Source organism: Suncus etruscus, chromosome 18, assembly GCF_024139225.1.
Source record: "Suncus etruscus isolate mSunEtr1 chromosome 18, mSunEtr1.pri.cur, whole genome shotgun sequence".
Lineage (NCBI taxonomy): Eukaryota > Metazoa > Chordata > Mammalia > Eulipotyphla > Soricidae > Suncus > Suncus etruscus.
The window spans coordinates 4,584,175-4,601,887 of record NC_064865.1 but is presented as its reverse complement, the minus strand read 5'-3'; the positions used below and the strand labels follow the sequence as shown (position 1 = coordinate 4,601,887).

Sequence of the window (17,713 nt, the reverse complement as noted above, 5' to 3'; positions counted from 1 at the left end):
AACTTTTCAATATTGTCATCCCAGTAGATGTATTAGACATTGACATAGATTCAAAACCGCCTAATGTTCAGAAATACAGCAAATAACCAAAAGATTAAATAGCAATAAATAATTTTGTAAACCTTCAGGCAGTTGATGTAATGACCTCATTGCAAAAAACAATAACTTTACAAATTTTCTTTTTGTTGTATTTAAATAAAACTTCATTACCATTGCTCTTTATATTGCTGTAAACACGCAGTATAAAATGTATTATTTTGTGTTTTCAAAGGGTTAGGCTTGAGAATTGGTTTGATTTGGTGCCAAAGTTGGAGGGACTTTTTACATTGATGTTATGGGTGGTGTTGGAACATGAATAGCACAAGAAAATGTATTATGATCATCTATGTAAGACATAGGTCTTAAAGTAATTTATACAAATAAAATAATAAAATAATAATGACCACACCTAAGAACAAAGGTAAAATGGAATTGTGCTTCTGCTTCAAGATCATCCAGATGCTGAAATTAATAGATAGGAATTTTTTTCTAGTTTTGTGTCACCAGGAAGCAAACCTGAATGTCTTGCATTTGAAGCATCTACTCTATTGTAGAGCCACTTATGTGATCCTGGAAATAGGGATTTTGAGTATAAGCTATGATAACTGTACTCTGATACACAAACTTTCAAAGAAAGAGTTTTCCCTAAATAAGGAGGTAAAGTAAGAAAGAGCAATAAATGTGGTGAAAAATTTAAAGTTAAACTGTTTAAAAGAGTCTAGAGTACTCCAGATATCTCTGGGGGATACAAGATGAAGCTGCAAGAAATCCATATATTTTTCCAATATTTCTAAAAGGATTGGCAAGAAAATTAGACAACAAAATATTAAAAATATTCTTGATGTCCATGGAGCCGGAGTGGTGGCTAGCCAGGACAGACCACATATGGTTCCCCAAGCCAGGAGCTATTTCTGAGTACATAACCGGGAGCGTCATCCGCTGTGGCCCAAAAACCCTATATATATATATATAGTTGATTGTAATAGTAATGTTAGTAATAGTGCTTACATAATTAGAAAATAGGACTACTGAGTTGTTGGGTATTTTTATATAAAGGGCAGAGCCCCTGAGTACTGTCAGGTGTGGCCCCAAAACCAAAATAAATAAATAATTAAATAAATAAATAAATAAATAAATTTCCTCCTCAAAATTATGGTCCTGGACCTATGGATATTATTTAAAGTGGAGTCATGTTCCAAACTTTCTATTTTTTGGTTTGTTTGTTTGTTTGTTTGGGGGCCACATCTGACAGTGCTTGGGGAGTACTCTTGGCTGTGCTCAGGTTTCATTCCTGGCAGTCTCTGGAGACTACCAGTGATACCCAGGCCAGTCATATGGAAAGCAGTTCTTTCACCATTGTTTCTTTTTGACCTTCTATGTCATTGAAAACATATTGGACTTGCTTCCTGCTATTTTTGAACTCTCTTATAGAGTTAGAGAAATGAATTTTTGCAAACACTTTCTGTGAGTTCCACATTCTCCTGATATCAAAAACAAATGGATGGGACCAGAGTGGTGATACCAGCGGTATAGCGTCTGCCTTGCACGTGCTAACCTAGGACGGACCGCGATTTGATCCCCAGTGTCCCATATGGTCCCCCAAGCCAGGAGCAATTTCTGAGCACAGAACCAGGAGTAACCCCTGAGTGTCACTGGGTGTGGCCCCAAAACAAAAGAAAACAACAAACAAACTAACAGATGGAGACATCCTTAAAAATGAAACTATCAAGATTTCAAATGTGTTTGTCAAAGATGCAGGCTGAAAGGCGGGAAAATAGGGACATTGGTGGAGGAAATTTAACATAGATAACGTGATCCATATTGGAGCATTCTATGCCGGAAACTCAACTATGAATAACTTTATCAAATACTCTTCCTTAATAATAAGACAAACTTTCAACAAAAAACCTAAAGTAGATTATGATCAAGTAGAATTTTCACTGGGATGCAAGAATAGTTCTAGCACATAAGTGAGTTACTATAACCCACATAAATACAAGGAGAAATAAAAAATCATATCTATAGATGCTAAAAACGATTTAACAACATCTAGTACTCATAGTAAAAATTTTCAACAAAATGGAAATAGAAGGAAACGTATCTTTTTATATAGTAAAGATTGTGTGTCCCAAATTTTCATATGTCACAAATACACAGCTAACTTTTTATTTATCAGAACAAACCTGAAAGCATTTTCTCTAAGATCGGTCACAAAACAAAGATGTCTACCCTCAACATAGTATTGGATAGTCTTTTGAAAGTGATCGACAAGAAAGAGATATTAAAGGGCATGTAATAGGAAATGAATAAATTGAAGTAGCCTATTAACAGATGACATGCTATTATGCATAGAAAAACCTGAATTCCACCAAAAACTTCTAGAACCTATAGAGCTATACAGTAAGGTGGCAATACAAAATCAACACACAGAAATAAAGTTTATTTCTATATGCATTGAGGTAGAGGAGAGAAATCTTTAAAATTCAATGTTTGAATCCCCTCGTCCTTGCCCATGTCAAATTTCTGAGAACCAGCTTAGCCTAGGAAGAAAATTTAGCAGAAAAAGAAAACTGCAAACTACCTTTAAAAGAAATTGAAGACACAAGGAAGTAGAAACAGTTCTTTTTTTTTTTAATTTTTATTATGACCAAAGTGAATTACAAATTTCACAGTAATATTTAAGGTACATAGTGACATTGCATCAGGGGCATTCCCACCACCAGTGTTGTCCTCCCTCCACCCCTGTTCCGAGCATGCATCCCATCTCCCCCTCCTTTACCCACCCACCCCAGACTGCTAGTCTAAGTGATCCGCTCTGTATATAGCTTGATGTACTGTATTTTCCGGTATATAAGACAACTTTTGAAACAAAAAATGTCAACCAAAAATCGGGGGTCATCTTATAGGCCGAGTAAATCCCGAAAAATGTTTCAATATGCTGCTAAACGAAAACTGTCTGAATATTGCCACAAAACGAATTTTCCAACTCGATCCTGCACCAATCACTGCCAGGCTGCTCTGACCGCCTCTCTGACTCAGCCAATCCAAGCAGGTTTTTCATGCATGCCAATGAGACAGTGTTCTGTCTCCAAATCTACACTGTCAAAAGCCTGCTCAGATGGGCCAGAGTCAGAGAGGAAGTCTATCACAGTAGAACCTTTGGACCTTTGCTTGTTGTGATTGGCTCACTGTGGTCCATACAGTTGCAGCACAGGAACGTTTTGTCTGATACAGCGAATATAGGCCTAACCCTATGTTTTAACTGCAAAATTAGGGGGTCGTCTTATACACCCAGTCGTCTTATAAGCCAGCAAATACTGTAGATTGGGTATCGATTTTGTTGTCATTGACTATGGATTTGGTGTTTAAGTCTGATCGTTTAATTTCTACTCAATGTTTGGTCTTGATACCATCCTATTTTTCCTCTCAATTTATGAAGCAGAACAAGATTCTTTTTCATGAATGAGATGAATTTAAAATTGCCAGCCTACTCAAAGTAAAAAACAGATTCAATGCAAACCCATCAAAATTCTCCTGGCATTAGTTTAAGGACATGACAGCATGAGCCAAATATTGCTAAAAATTTATATGTAAAGATAAGCTCCTAAAGGGCCATTGCAATATCACAGAGGTAAGGTGTTTGCTTTGCACGTGGCTGACCCAGGAAGTACCTGTGTTTGATCCCCAGAGTCCCATATGGTCCCCCAAGCCAGGAGTGATTTCTGAGCACATAGCTAGGAGTAACCCCAGAGCTTCGCTGTGTGTGTCCCCAAAACAAAAACAAACAACAGCAAAAAGATAAGCTCCCTAAATAGTCAAAGCAATCCTGGGAAAAAGAAAATAGTAAACTTTCTTTCTTTTATGTAAATTATACTATAAAGCTATTGTATCAAAATTGTGTGGCATTCACATAAAGGAAGACTCTCAGATCAAAGAACAGAATTGAAAGCCCAGATAAAACTCCTCTGATGTATGAACAGTAAATTTTTGACAAAGGACCAAGGTAAATAAAGTAGAGTAAGAAAAGCCCCCTTTCTTACTTGTGAAAGCTGGTTAGCTACTTGCAAGAAAATTAATCTAAACCCTTCACACCTTACTATTAGTTTTGTTTCATAAAATACATAGAGCAAATCATAAGCAGAACTCTTCATGAAAGTAAGAGATATTTTCAGTGCCTTAATGCTACTGACTAAGGAACCAGAAGCAAAATAAATATATCACACCAAACTAAAAAGTATCTGCACTGCAAAAAAAAAAAAAAAAAGCAAAGATGACTAGAAGGAAAAAAGAAACTTCTAGAGGGGGAAATGAGTTTAAAGATATTATTATTAACTCAAGGAAAATGAGTGATGTTAAACACTAAGCTCCTAGATATTTTTTTCAGCTTATATTAAGGGTTGGGGGGGGTCCCTTTATAATCTTTGTAGTGTAGAGAAAGATTTTTTAAGTATGGAATGCATTCTCCAGCATCATAGTTGATTAAATTGGTCTTCTCAAATAATAGAGGAGAGGTTGAACTTGGGAAATGTAATTGTGGATCATGGGACATAATAGGGTTAGCCAGTCAAGATAGCTAAGGGAACAATTTTCACTACTAGAGCATTCTTTTCAGGGATGCCAAAAACACATTGAAAAAAAAAAAACTAGTAGTGCTAGTAGTACATGGGTACTAGGTTCAATGAGGTAATTTAGTGAATTGAATAGTTGAAAATTAAAATGAATGTTCTCGTGCTATTTAGAATAAATGCAACAATTCCAGATTCTTAAAATTGTTATGTACTGGTATTGTAAACATGTTTTTTAGATAATTTTTTATTATGACCAATGTGAATTACAAATCTTTCACAGTTATATTTAAGGTACATAGTGACATTGAATGAGGGGCATTCCCACCACCATTTTGTCCTCCCTCCACCCCTGTTCCTAGTGCATCCCATACCTCCCCCTTTTACCCCCTGGACTGCTAGAGTAACCGGTCCTCTTTGTGGTAGAACTCATAGTTTGGGTATCAATTCTGTTGTCATTGGCTTTGAGTTTGGTCTTTAGGTCTGATCTTTTTTTATTTCCACTAAATGTCCATGCGACTGTGTGCTCCAGGTACTATCTACTTTTTTCCCCCTCAATTTGTGAGGCAGAACATGATTTTTAATGTCTTACTGTACAGTATCTTTTAACTCTTTTTTCCAAAATTACTTTTTTAAACACTATGATTTATAAAATTGTTCATAATGCAGTGTTATCCCCCACAGTTACAAAGTTTGTTCATGATTGAGTTTTAGTCATAGAGTGTTCAATATCTTTACCAATACACATTTTCTGTCACCGATGTCCCCAGTTTCCCTCCTTTCCTCCCTACTTTCCTCTCCGTCACCTGCCTCTGTGGAAGACAATCCCCCTTTACTATTTTTTCTTTGTAGACACTTTATAGTATCTTTTAATTTCCATTTTTTATTGTGATGTCTTTGTAGTCAACTTACAGAGTTATAAAAATCGTATGTGATCTTTATAAAGAATTGATTAATTAGGAAAATATTGAGGGTTGTGTTTTTATCTTAATCCTTTTTTAACATGAGTAAAATTATTTTTGTCTATATAGTGCTTTCAAATTTTAATATAGTCACCATCCTTCATTGAATGAAACATTGAGTTACTTGACAGTATTGCTTCCTTGGTTCTCTGTATGTTTCCAGGTAATGAATCGGTATTCTTTATTTCTATACTGATTTCTTGCATTTTCTACTATAATAAAAATATTTTTATTTAGAAAACATTTATACATTATACGTCCATGACCCTCTCCCAGATTTATGAAAACATAGTTAAAATTTTCCTGCTGAACACTTTTAGGTTGCTTTCTGAGTTGATGCATCATCTCTTAGGAAAAAAAAAAAAGCTTTTCCCCCCTAGATTTCTTTTTAAATGGTTCACAGTTAAATTTAAATTTCTATATTTAGGTAGAATTATGTTTATATACCAACCACTGGTATCCAGGATATTCAGTGGTAAGACTGACACATAGGGAGTTTATAGTCTATTTTGTCGTCTGTGTATTTAGACAAGATTTGAAGCTTACTTCGCAAAATTGCTGAAACATTCTAGTAGAAATTCCTTAGTACAAAAGCACCGTTTTATTTATTATAATATTAAAGTAATTTTTACCACTTTTTAAAGTTTATAGGTATGTGAGTTAGACTTATTCTTTTTGAAGGACAGATTTAGAAATAGTTTCTATATGTAAATTAGATTTTATATGTAAGATGTTTTATAATGTTTTGATGGAGTGGTTTGGTACAATCACCATGGTTTGATCAAATTTGGAAGAAGTTGTAGACACATTTTTGTAGTGTTTTTTTTCCAGCATCTTTTTTTTCAGCTGGATATATTTTATGCTCCTTCCAAGTAATCAAAATAAGAAACTGATTTTGCTTTTGCCAAAGAAAGGGACTATCATTTTTCACATTCTTTAATTTTCCAGGTCATTTTCAAGTAAGATTGTGTTTCTAGGACTTCTGAATTCCAGAAAATTTTCTACTTTGTAGATATAAGGGCCCCGATGAACATTTCAGGGGAAATCTAACTTTTCATGCAGTATGTTTTGTGTTGTGCATTCCAGATACAGTTAACTTTTTGTGTGCATGTGATTACTGTGGAAAGAAATTAATGCAGTCTAGTATTATGATTTATGGACTGAATCCTTTGCCCACTGAAGACTTGCCAAAACTAAAGCTATTTTTTTCCTTTGGATATTAGAAACAGCTACTGTTTTTGTTGATCTTTTAAAGTTCTGAATGGGCCTATTTCAAATCATACCAGCATGGGAGCTCAGATTAATAATATACTTATTCAACTAGTGATACTGAGTGAAACCATTGCTTCACATGGATATGAGGATAAAATTTCATAAAATTATTTTCAGGTGCATTAATGCATTTCTGGAAGCTGCACATGATTTTTCTTTTGCATGAAAGAAATCAAGGATTTCTATTTATTGTATCAGTTACAGGTGGGCTTATAAGTTAATTTAATTGCATTTTTTCCCTTAAAACATATTTGATTTGTAAAGAAGTAATGTGATTGCTCTATTTTTCCCAAGTATACTTTTCTTTTCTTTTCTTTTTTTTTTTTTTGAGACATCATGACTGTAGTATATTTAATTTAAATTATTGAGAAAATTTGCAAAATTTCTTTTGTTTTTAGTTACAGCAAGCTGCTGAAGTTTCTCAGCTTCGGGGAGCAAGAATGATCTCTGCTGAAGATCTTCTGTTTTTGATGCGTAAAGATAAGGTAATAGTAAACAATTGGATTGCATTAAAATGTCATGCTCTGTGCTTCATTACATATAGAGAAGGAAGTTGAATCTTCCTTCATTAGCTTTCTAATGTGCATCATAAAGATTGAACTGATTTTTCTGGTTTGCAAAACTCTGCCAAAAATTAACATTTACTATCACCTGATAAAGAAGACCACTAACTAATAGCAGCTAATTCTCATTTCTTTATATGCTTGTTTATTTACTTGAGATGTTCTTGGGGGACACATGATGTCCCTACTCAGTGCCAGGGCCATTTGGACAAGCATTCCAGGCGTATGACACTAAGGCCACCATAGTTCTCTCAATTTGGCCGGGGATACAATTATGAGGTTCTAGGTACTAAAATAGGCCTTGCTGTATTTTCTACCCTTGAGCTACATAGCCACCCAGCTTATAAATGCACATTAAAATTACTACATAGTAGTTTCTTCATAATTACTGCATGTTTCTTTCTGCTATTGGGATATAACTCAATAGAATGTTTAATTTTTTCCTTAGTTTATTCATGATTGTAAATTTTCATAGAAAAGTTTATTTTTGTACTTTTGGTATTTGGGGTTTCTATGGCAGTTCTGGGACTTGACACCAGGGCCTCAAACACGCATATGCTCTACCACTGACTGATTCCCATTCGGAGCCACCAACAAGTAGCTGTTTTAACAGTTCATTCTATATTATAATCAATATGAATATGCCATATAATAAATAATCATGGCAAAAAAACATTTTAGTAGTTAAGGATCTGCCTTTCTTTACTCTGAACTCATAACATATAGTGGCATTTACAAATCTTAAGTTATGCATTAGCTACTAATTGTATATAAGTTTTTAATAAAAAATTTTATCTAAAACTTATGTGATATATATCCCTAATGCTCCACTTTAATTTTCCATTGTTTTCCCTCTACTTTTAATTGCATTTGCCATTTCTCTTTCAACATTCTCATATGTCTGTGTCTCTTTCACAGTACACCTTTCCTCTAGCCTGATAGATTACATTATTGACACTTCCTACTAAAAGTTCTTCTTTTTTTTGGTGGGAGGGTTTGGGGGGCCCACACTCGGCAGTACTCAGGGGTTACTCCTGGCTGTCTGCTCAGAAATAGCTCCTGGCAGGCACAGGGGACCATATGGGATGCCGGGATTTGAACCAACCACCTTAGGTCCTGGATCGGCTGCTTGCAAGGTAAACACCGCTGTGCTATCTCTCCAGCCCCGAGTTCTTTTATACATGTAAAACTTTTCATTATGGATGAATTAGGTTGACTAAATATGGATCAAATATTTTCCTTGTAGTCTCACAAATTTCCTTTTAACCAACCTGCCCAAATTTTTAAAAATTATTAATTCATTAACTCTTCAGTGATGAAGATGAAAAGAGAAAGAAACAATAAAGTGTTTTCTCTAGCAAAAATCATAGTATACATTTTGAATTAAATTTATGCTTAGAAAAATCAGTATAATTTAGCTTAAGTATTTTGAGCTTTGCAGAAATTTATGCTTATGTTTAAAATGGAGAAACTATAGGGTTTATTAAAGTGTAGATTTCTGTGCGTGGTGTGACATATACTCAGTCGACAAAAAATATGCCACATGCAAAGGAGATAACTGGACTGCTAGTTTAGGAATGAAGGTAAAATATTTGTATGGTGGCCTGAAGTAACTAGTGAAAATTCAGAGACATAGTGAACGGTGAAAATATGCATTGGTTCCTTTATTATACTTAAGGATTAAAGTAAAACAAATATTGGGATGTATGTAGGTAGGACTTCTGTCTTGCACATAGCTGAATTAGGCTTGCTCTCCAGCATCCCAGATGTTCTCCTGATCCCACCAGGAGTTCTTCCTCAGTGCAGAGCCAGGAGTTAGCCCTGAGAATAGCTAGTGTGGCTCAAAACCCAATCAATAAAGTAAAACAAGGATTTTGTATTATGTGGCTATGAAGATCTTCTTAGAGATTGGGATCCTGAATTTGGATTCTTTTTGAAGACAACTGAAAACAATTAATTTAATTTTCATATCTTGCCTATTATGTCTGATCTGGTTTTTATTTTTTTCATTGATAGTTCAAGAGACAGCACAGTTCAGGGATATGGCTCAAAGGCTGGAACATATATATGTTGCTTTTTATAGGCTTAATCAACTTTGCTTAAGTTTGATCCTTGATATTCCACATGGCCCCTGAACATTGCCAAATATAGCTCTGTTCACTCCGAGGTGTCGTCATGATAGCAACCCCCAATTAGGTCTGAACTATACCTCTGCAGTGAGAATCACAGTAGTGATCCCTAGACATCTTTATGTATAAAGGGTAACCCTAACCCTTGTTCCTCATAATTAAGAGGTTAAAATTAAATATTAATGCTGACATTTTCTTTTGCCTTCTGGAGATGTCCTATATGGACTATGAAGTTTTAAAATCATATTAAAACTTAATAATGTATGCTAATTAACCATACTGCTCTACTGATGAGGTGAACTAACTAGAAAATTTTTGCTAATATGTTCATCTTCCTCCTCATGGTAGTAATTTTATTTATCTGCTTTCTTGTCCCTTAAACAATTTAAACTAGTTTTTACATAGGCAAAATTTAAAGCATAGAATGAAGTCAGAGCCAAGAGAATACAGGGTAGCAAAGAACTTTATATGTGTTTTTTCTCAATAAATTCAGTTTATATTCAATATTTACTAACTACCGTGCAGCAGTATTGAACTGGGAAACTTCACTAATTCTTTGATTTACTTATTTCTCACAAACACAAACTTAAGGTAGTTTTTCTTCGTAAATAAGGACAGTGAGAATCAGAGATATGTTCACTTTTATCCTTTCTAAGCTCTGATTGTATATACAGAAAGGTTATTATATTTGTGTATATTTTAGAGCTGTTGGAAACGTTAAATAATGCATGTGTAAAGTATTTGAGGTAATTAGTAATTCTAAATGTGAAGGTCAAAGCCAATAAAGATACCTTGTAAGTTTAAGCACAACTTACAAAGCTTTTTCAGTTACTTTTAAAGTTAAGCTGTTATGGTTTTCTAATAAGTCTAAAGAACACCCTGTTAAGCTCAACTATAGTTCATCAGTTTTGAATTTCATAAAAATATGTCTCTCGGATTACCGAATGTTTTCCAGCTATATGAATGTAAACCAATCTTCTAAATAAAAAATTCTCAGAATAATAAAACAATTAAAAGGAAGAGTATTTGGCTTTCTAAGTCAGTTGTTGCCGTTGCTTGTTTAGATGTTTATAAATTATTTAAAAAATTTTTTGGTTTTGAATATGTATGAATTCTAAAATATCTTAGAAAAACCAGTTTGAGAGTGATTTTTATCTCAGTATTCAGAAAGATTTCAAATATCTTATAAAACAATGCATAAAATGTATTATGATTTTAAAGGATATGGAGACATAAATTTAAATTCTTGTGTATTTAAGCTTTTGTCTTTAGTTTGATAACTAAATTTGTCTTATTATGCTAAGAATTGTTATGTTTTTGCATGATTTCAGGTACAATTTATTATATTTATTTAGCATTTAACAAGTAAAGAAAATATATATGTAAAATTTCTTATATAATTTATATTTTTAATAGAAAAAACTTAGAAGACTGCTAAAGTACATGTTTTTCCGAGACTACAAGTCAAAGATTGTCAAAGGCATAGATGAGGATGATCTTCTGGAAGGTAACCAAAACAAGATAAACTGAAAGTTGTTAATATGAATGCATTTGCTGAGATATATTTCTTTTGCAATTCATATAGGTGTTCTCATCAGAGTAGAATATATTCTATTTTGTTTAAATTCATAATTTAGAATTTATTCATACACACATAGTGTTGGTGGTTAATAGTTTAATAATGTGATTATTTTTGTTCATAGGATTTTATGGATTTCTGGTTGTTTTTCTTTTAATAATTATTTTAGTAATATGTGATTTTTATCCTCAAGTCAAAATATTATAAAATGAAGAAAATATTTTTATTCAAAACATAATTGATTAAGAAAACAGAATTTTCCGTTGTGAATGTACGAAGGCAGGCTTTTTTATTAGAAATTGATACATCTAATTTTATTAATTTATTATGCGAAGTGATATATCATGATTTAAAGTTAACTAATTTTGGTAGTTATTTTTGTGCTGCTTGAAATCTAATAACAATTTTCTCACCTGATTACTCAACTGAATTTTCCATTTAAAAATATTTAGAAAAAAATTGTTATTGCAAAATTAAGTAGCGCTAAGCTGAGTCTAGAGATACATACAAAATATTTTTAATCAAAATATGTTGTTTTTTTAATATGTTATTTTTTGAAATAACTCAGGTTTTCTATTTATACTGCTTTGCTTAATAGATACACTGATAAATAAGATACCTAAAATTGATGTTACTGGGTTCAATAAGCACTCAAGAAAACCATCGAAAGCCAAAAGATTTAGCAAACTTTGAATGAGAGCTAGCTATTTTCATTTATCCTCAACAAATTAGCAAGTGAAATGGCCATAAAAAGAAAATATTTCTGATCAGATATTTTTTCAGTGATGCTTATTTAATATTCTTGCAATTCTCTTAGAATTTAATACCTGGAAAATGGTCCTTCAAGCGAATTTAAATGCTTTCTTTTATAGAGAGCATGAAGTATAGAGGTTTGGAACAAAATTGATCTGATTTTCATTTAATCCTTGCTTTCTATATAAGAGTATAAAAGTTAGTTTTTTTCATTTAAAGTAAAATATTTTGCTTACCATGAGGAGTTCCTATGAGAGGTCAGCATAATATATGAAAAGCACTTGTACTAGTCCTGCCACTGAATTAATTATAGTAGGGAAGACCATGCTTAGAACAGAAAGAAGTCTAGAGAAGTTCAGTTCAGTTTTATTAACCCTATTATATCTATTTGAATTCTTTTTCTTTTTTTTATTTCAGATATCTCTTTTATTCTGTTTTATTCTTTATAAATTTTTTAATTTTGCTTGCATAAAATTTAAAGTGTTCGACATAATGATAAAATAGTGCCGTATTTTATAACATACTAAAATGGAACTTCTTGTATGACCATATGATAGTATCATAAACTCTTACCCAGGGAAGCACACTGAACTGGTGAAATAAAATTTGGTAGTAAATTCAAGTCTCTAAAACTAGTCAAAGGGCACACAGTAAGAAGAGAGTTGTGTAATCAAAAAGAAAAAAATGTACTAAATCCTATTGATGGAAAAATCTATTGCATTTGAGTTTTTCGCTTCTCCTATCACTTCTCTCTTCCCATTCTTCACTACTATCCCAACTCTATGAGAGAAACAAAACTTTTATTGTAATCTAGAAAGTGTACTCTTGTTTTATATGGCCAAAGTGCTCATCCACTAAACCAACTCCCAGTCTGGGGCAACAGTTTAATCTCAGGTGGAACAAGACATTGACTTCTCTTATGTCCTCTGATTCCATAGATAGCTGAGGAGGCTGGAACTCCCCCTTCAATCACATTCAATCACTATCCTAAAAGTAGTGGACTGAGAATACTGGGTCCTGATTGTCACATAGTTTGCTACTAGTAGCTTTGCTATTCACGAAAAGGAATTCTCTAGAAAACAAGGGGTGAGCATCCATGACATACCAGAAAAAGTTTTCTAGGAGCATATTGTTCTCGATCACACTTGATTGCACTGATAATAAGGATTCAGCCCAGAGAGAGAGAGTCATACCTTAAGAACAGAATGTTCTTAGCTTTTCTTACTTCTGAAAGTTACTACTGAAAAGGGCATTAGGGGAAAACAATAGCCTCATTTACACACGACCAACATCTTGGTAGTGAGCAGATGAGAGGACACTAAGAGCTCAGTGGTACTAGTAATAAATAGCAAGTGGATCAACTCAAAGAGACAGTGAAGAATCCATGTGTGATCATAGAAAAGCATAAAAGCTGATATCACTTTAACTCGGCAAATGTACTCAACATGAATTTAGACCAAAATGTAGAACAAATTTTCCCAGTAGTATTGTAAAAGTCACTACTTAAATCAGTTATAAATTAATGAAAGCTTACGCTAGTATGATACTGAGTCAGACCATTCTGAAACTCTACAGAGAAAGCAAGGAATATTCTAGACAATGGAGACCAAACTAAAATCATAGTCATCTCTGATGACTAAGGAAATTGTTTGCATAGACATGGTTGTGTCTTATGAGAAACAACATCCAGATCTGCTTCATTGAATTGGGCAAGCCCAATCATTCAACATCAAAATAAGCCATAAAAAGAAAATGTAACAATTCCTACCAGGAAGGAACTGAAAATCTAGAATTGTTATAAAATGTATTTAAAATACATTTTTAAGTCCAACAGTAGCAAAATACCAAATCAAAGCAAATAAAACATATTTCAAATCCAACAACAGCAAAATAGCAAAACACTGTGCATGCGAAGAAATGAGGAGTGTAATTTTCGAACAAGAAAACTGAAAATATATATTGCCTTTAAGAGGCCCAGATACTGGACAAAAGCACAAATTTCAAAGCTGAATTGTTCAGGGGACTGAGGAAATCATGTTAAAAGAACCAAAAATCTGTAGAATTATTGTGCTACAAAATAAAGAACATAACAGTGAACAAGAATGTATTACAAACAAAAATTCTGAAGTTGTAAAGTACAGTGTCTTGGTTAAGAAATTCATTTGAGGGTCTGAGTTTTTCACTAGAAGAGTAAGAATTTGAACTGCTGGTGGGAATGCCATCTAGTCCAACCTTTATGGAAAGCGATATGGAGATTCCTCCAAAAACTGAAAATTGAGCTCCCATACAATCCAGCTATACCACTCCCAGGGATATACCCTAGGAACACAAAAGTACAATACAAAAATCCCTTTCTCACACCAATATCCATTGCAGCGCTATTTACAATAGCCAGACTCTGGAAACAACCAAGATGCCCTTCAACAGATGAATGGCGAAAGAAACTGTGGTACATACACAATGGAATATTATGCAGCTGTCAGGAGAGATGAAGTCATGAAATATTCCTACACATGGATGTACATGGAATCTATTATGCTGAGTGAAATAAGTCAGAGGGACAGAGATAGACGCAGAATAGTCTCCCTCATCTATGGGTTTTAAGAAAAATACAAGACATTTTTGCAATAATTCTCAGAGACAAAAGAGAGAAGAGCTGGAAGGTCCATCTCACGACATGAATCTCACCATAAAGAGTGGTGAGTGCAGTTAGAGAAATAACTACACTGAGAACTATCATAACAATGTGAATGAATGAGGGAAGTAGAAAGCCTGTCTTGAGTACGGGGGTAAGGGGGGAAATTTGGGACATTGGTGATGGGAATTTTTCACTGGTGAAGGGGGGGTGTTCTCTACATGACTGAAACCCAACTCCAATCATATTTGTAATCAAGGTGTTTATATTAATTAAAAAAAAGAATTTGAACTTAAAGACAGATTGTTAAAGATTATATAATCTAAATAAAAATAGAAAAAAGAGTGTAAAGAAATTAGCATTTTCGCAGAAATAGGAGTGCCACTAATTGGGAGAGGAAGAGAAATATGGCCAAATTAATAATAACTGTACTCAGTAAAGTGTTCAACCAAGGAGAAGGAGGTAGTTCTGAAAGGTGATAAAGTGCTGTGTAAAATAAATAATAATAAGTGCTGTGTGTGCAATCCTATCAGCAACAGTACTTTAAACCACAGTGCAAAATGCTAATAATAATATATTTATATATACATATATTAAGCACCTTTTCTAGAAACAGACTGATGGAAGGAAAATGGGTGTGGGAAGGCATAGGTGGAGGGAAGTGGGCATTAGTGAAGGAATCGGTGTTGGAATATCGTATGCTTGAAACTGAATCGTGAGTAACTGTAATTTCACAGTGACTATGAGAGAGAGGGAGGGAGGGAAATAGGGAGGGAAGGAAGGAGGGAGGAAAAAATGTCTACATAGAGGCACATGAGGTGGGGAGCAGGAGGGAAGCTGGAGTCATAGGAGTCGGAATATGTACACTGGTGAAAGGATGGGTGTTGCAATATTGTATAACTGAAAATCATGAACAGCTTTGCAACTGTATAGTGTGATGCAATTAAAAATTATTAATTAAAATGACTATATTGACTCTGAGAGATAATATAGGCTTTAAGATACTTGTTTTGCAGCCCAACAACTCCAATTTTATTGCTCCACCCCTCTCAGGGTCACTCTGAGCAGGTGTGGCCCTGGAGGTGATAATAAACTTTGTACCTTTGGGGGCCCAAAGAGATAGCACAGCGGTAGGGCATTTTCCTTGCATGCAGCCAACACAGGACAGACCCCAGTTTGATTCCCAGCATCCCATATGGTCCCCCGAGCCTGCCAGGAGCCATTTCTGAGTCCAGAGCCAGGAGTAACCCATGCGTACTGCCAGTTGTGACCCAAAACCAAAAAAAAAAAAAAAAAAAAACTTTGTACTTTGGGGGATGGAGACATAGTACAACCAGTAAGGCACTTGTCTTGCATGCATGGCTGACCTGAATCTCAACACCTCAAATGGTCCCCCAAACTTGTCCAGTAGTAAGAGCCCTGTGTAGAGCCAGGTCTGGCTTCTTAAAACTTGCTAATTTGTATGAAAATCAAGGAACAATCCCTAGCTTTCTATAAAGTAAATATTTAAGAGATTTATACTTACATACTTTATAGTAAGAATACTGAAAGACAAAAGGAAGTTATAAAAGGAATGTACCTTATCATATAAATGTATTCCAACAGAATTAGCAACTGAATTCTCATCAGCAACATGTAGGATGACTAACATTTATATCGAAAGATCTCGATGAAGAAATAGTCAACAAAACTATCTTTCAGAGGTGAAGATAAAATAAAGATATTACAGATAAATGAAAAAATTGGGGTAAATCTTTCTGGTATGCCCATATAAAAATCTAGAGAATTCTTCACACTGAAATCAAGTTGTCTCAGAAAGTTATTTTAACTTATTTTATGAAAAAATAGCAAAAACTATACAATTCATCTGTAAAAATAATTACATAAGGGAAATGTAATAATTATAAGGAAACATAATTACAAGTCTTATAACTCTATTACTTATTCTTTTTAATTTTTTGTGTCACATCTGACTGTTAGCACTTAAGGAATGGGGCCAGGGATTGAAACATACCTGTGATATGTTTTACAGATCACTAATATTTAATAACAACTGTAGTGGGCGATAACAAAACCTTACTTAATTAAGCTGTAGCATGAGATTGTAGATCAAGTTGTGAAAGAAAAGGTAAATTGATGGTTAAGATAATAAATAAATTGGATGTTTAAGATAATAAACTCTGGGGCCGGATGATAGCACGAAGGTAGGGCATTTGCCATGCATGCAGAAGGGCGATTCCTGCAACCCATATGGTCCTCCGAGCCTGCCTGAGGCAATTTCTGAGTGAAGAGCCAGGAAGTAACCCCTGAGCACTGCTGGGTGTGACCAAAAAAAAATAGAGATAATAAATTATTGACACATATTTGTTTATCTTTGAAAACAAGTTGCTTAAACTGAATCTTAGACACATACACAAAAATGCAGGCCTAATGGCATTGCTGGTAAATTCTACCCAATTCTGTAAGAATGGGAGCCAAATCTTTTCTAAATTTATTTTACAATATCAGTAATCTGATTACTCTCTTAGGTAATTCTGACAAAAGCATCACAAGAAAACAAAACTGTACTAGAAGATTTTTAAATAATAGTCTCAAAAAATATCAATAATGTGTCTGTTGGCAAGATCGAAAAAGAATTCTACATTGTGTAGATATACCATAGCCTCTTTATCCATTCATCTCTTCTTGAGAATTTGGGTTATTTCCAGATATTGGTTAGTTTAAATAATGCTGCAGTGAACATGGATGGATATGGAGGGCATGAGACTGAGCGAATGAAGTCAGAAGAGGATCACAATCTGGGATTTAAAGAAACATTGTAGGAAAGGAATACCCAAAGACAATAGAAACAAAGGCCAGGAGGACTATTAGAAAACTTGCCACACAGGGAGAAGGGACACTGATAGTGGGAAGTGATCACTATGGACAAGAACTAGGTGTTGAAGGAGGTAAAGTGATGAAGATGCTGCCCTTTCACTAAATGTTGAAATCCACGGTTCCTAAAAGGAAAGAAAGAAAAAGGGTGTGTCTGCCATAGAGGCAAGCTGGGCAACACGAGGAAACTACGTATATTGGCAGAAGGAAGTGGACACTGGTGAAGGGATGGATGCTCTAACATTGTACTACTGACACTTGGTCAGGAATAACTTTGTTACTTGGTACTTGACAGTGATTCGGTAAATAAAGATATTTTATATCAATAAACTAAAAAGGATT

The 17,713-nt window shown here is 34.2% G+C and overlaps 1 protein-coding gene across 1 annotated transcript in view; it reads left to right on the top strand.

Annotated features, from left to right (window-relative positions):
• Nucleotides 1-17,713, top strand: part of SUPT3H (SPT3 homolog, SAGA and STAGA complex component) — a 507,641-nt gene that overhangs the window by 226,671 nt on the left and 263,257 nt on the right. Inside the window, exons 4-5 of the mRNA XM_049765516.1 lie at nucleotides 7,237-7,323; nucleotides 10,947-11,037. Of these exons, the coding sequence (XP_049621473.1) occupies nucleotides 7,237-7,323; nucleotides 10,947-11,037 (178 nt within the window). The remainder of the gene's footprint in view (nucleotides 1-7,236; nucleotides 7,324-10,946; nucleotides 11,038-17,713) is intronic.